At 44.8% G+C, this 1,186-nt stretch overlaps 1 protein-coding gene across 1 annotated transcript; it reads right to left on the bottom strand.

Annotated features, from left to right (window-relative positions):
* Nucleotides 1–38: 38 nt before the first annotated feature.
* Nucleotides 39–1,151, bottom strand: PVX_249300 (hypothetical protein; the record flags this gene model as incomplete). Its single annotated transcript, XM_001612331.1, has 1 exon — nucleotides 39–1,151. One exon carries the CDS (start codon nucleotides 1,149–1,151, stop codon nucleotides 39–41), a length of 1,113 nt encoding a protein of 370 aa, XP_001612381.1.
* Nucleotides 1,152–1,186: the final 35 nt, after the last annotated feature.

Consider the following 1,186-nt stretch of genomic DNA (forward strand, 5'->3'; position numbering starts at 1 on the left):
CTAGAAGGCACAGTCGAGGCTGATCAGCGGGTTTAAACTCAATGGTGATGGTGATGATGACCGGTACGCGTAGAATCGAGACCGAGGAGAGGGTTAGGGATAGGCTTACCTTCGAACCGCGGGCCCTCTAGACTCGAGCGGCCGCCACTGTGCTGGATATCTGCAGAATTGTCTTGACCCTTCAAATCGTCGGGAACATTTTCGAGGATGTCCTTTAAATACTGCGCCAACCTGTAGCCAGCCAAAACCATCTGATGGTTGAGCACATTCTTCAGCTGCGTCACGAACATTTTACTAACGGGAAATATTTTGTCTTTTGATAAATCATGCATGGGTAATTTATTATAAACATATTCGAGAGCCAACTCGTAGGCCTGGTGCACAATGGTGTCTATGTATGCAATTTTGTCTCTGGGGATTCTTAGCTGGCTCCTAAATGCATGAGCAGGGAAAGAATTCATCAAGGTGGTAGCATCCCTCTTAAGTTTTTGTACGTCTACAGTGGGCCACTTTTTCCTCCTAGAGTTAAAGATACTATCGCATAGGTAATGTATATTTCCGTTGAGGCCTCCATACGTCACTGTAATGTCATTTCCTCCCTTGTCTCCATTAATTAAATGCCCATTAAAAAAATTAAGCGTATGCAATGGCTGGTGAATGTCAGCAAATAAATGGATGAAATACTTTAAGTAGAAATTATAGGAATAGTAGGAACCATACTTGGGCTTCTTCTTAATGCTGACCAAGGTCCTGTAAATATGCTTGGTAATTCCTGCTGCGTTATGCTTCCCCTTATGGCCATACAAATGCTTGGGAGGCAAATGCACCTTCGTGGGATTGTAAGGCGTTTTTACATAATGCCAGTCGTTAAAGATATCTAGAATTTCGCTTCTTTCGAATGGGAATGAATGATGGGATCTCCTGGGGTCCGGAGTTTTTATGTGATCTGGCCATGTTGCTGCACTTATGATGTTATCAAAATCTTTATCGTGACTGTGTGCGAAGATTCGATCGATGGTTGCCTTTTCATTGTCGTTTAAGTTCTCGTATGCGATGTACGCTATGAGCATGTGCGGTTCGTCCGACCAGCTGGCTACTCTTTGAATCAGGGGCAGTGCACAGAGGAGGAGCGCCTGGATTGGGTTTCTCATGGTGAAGGGTACTGGATCCGAGCTCGGTACCAAGC

This window comes from Plasmodium vivax, genomic scaffold, assembly GCF_000002415.2.
Source record: "Plasmodium vivax scf_7204 genomic scaffold, whole genome shotgun sequence".
In the NCBI taxonomy this organism is placed as follows: Eukaryota; Apicomplexa; class Aconoidasida; order Haemosporida; family Plasmodiidae; genus Plasmodium; species Plasmodium vivax.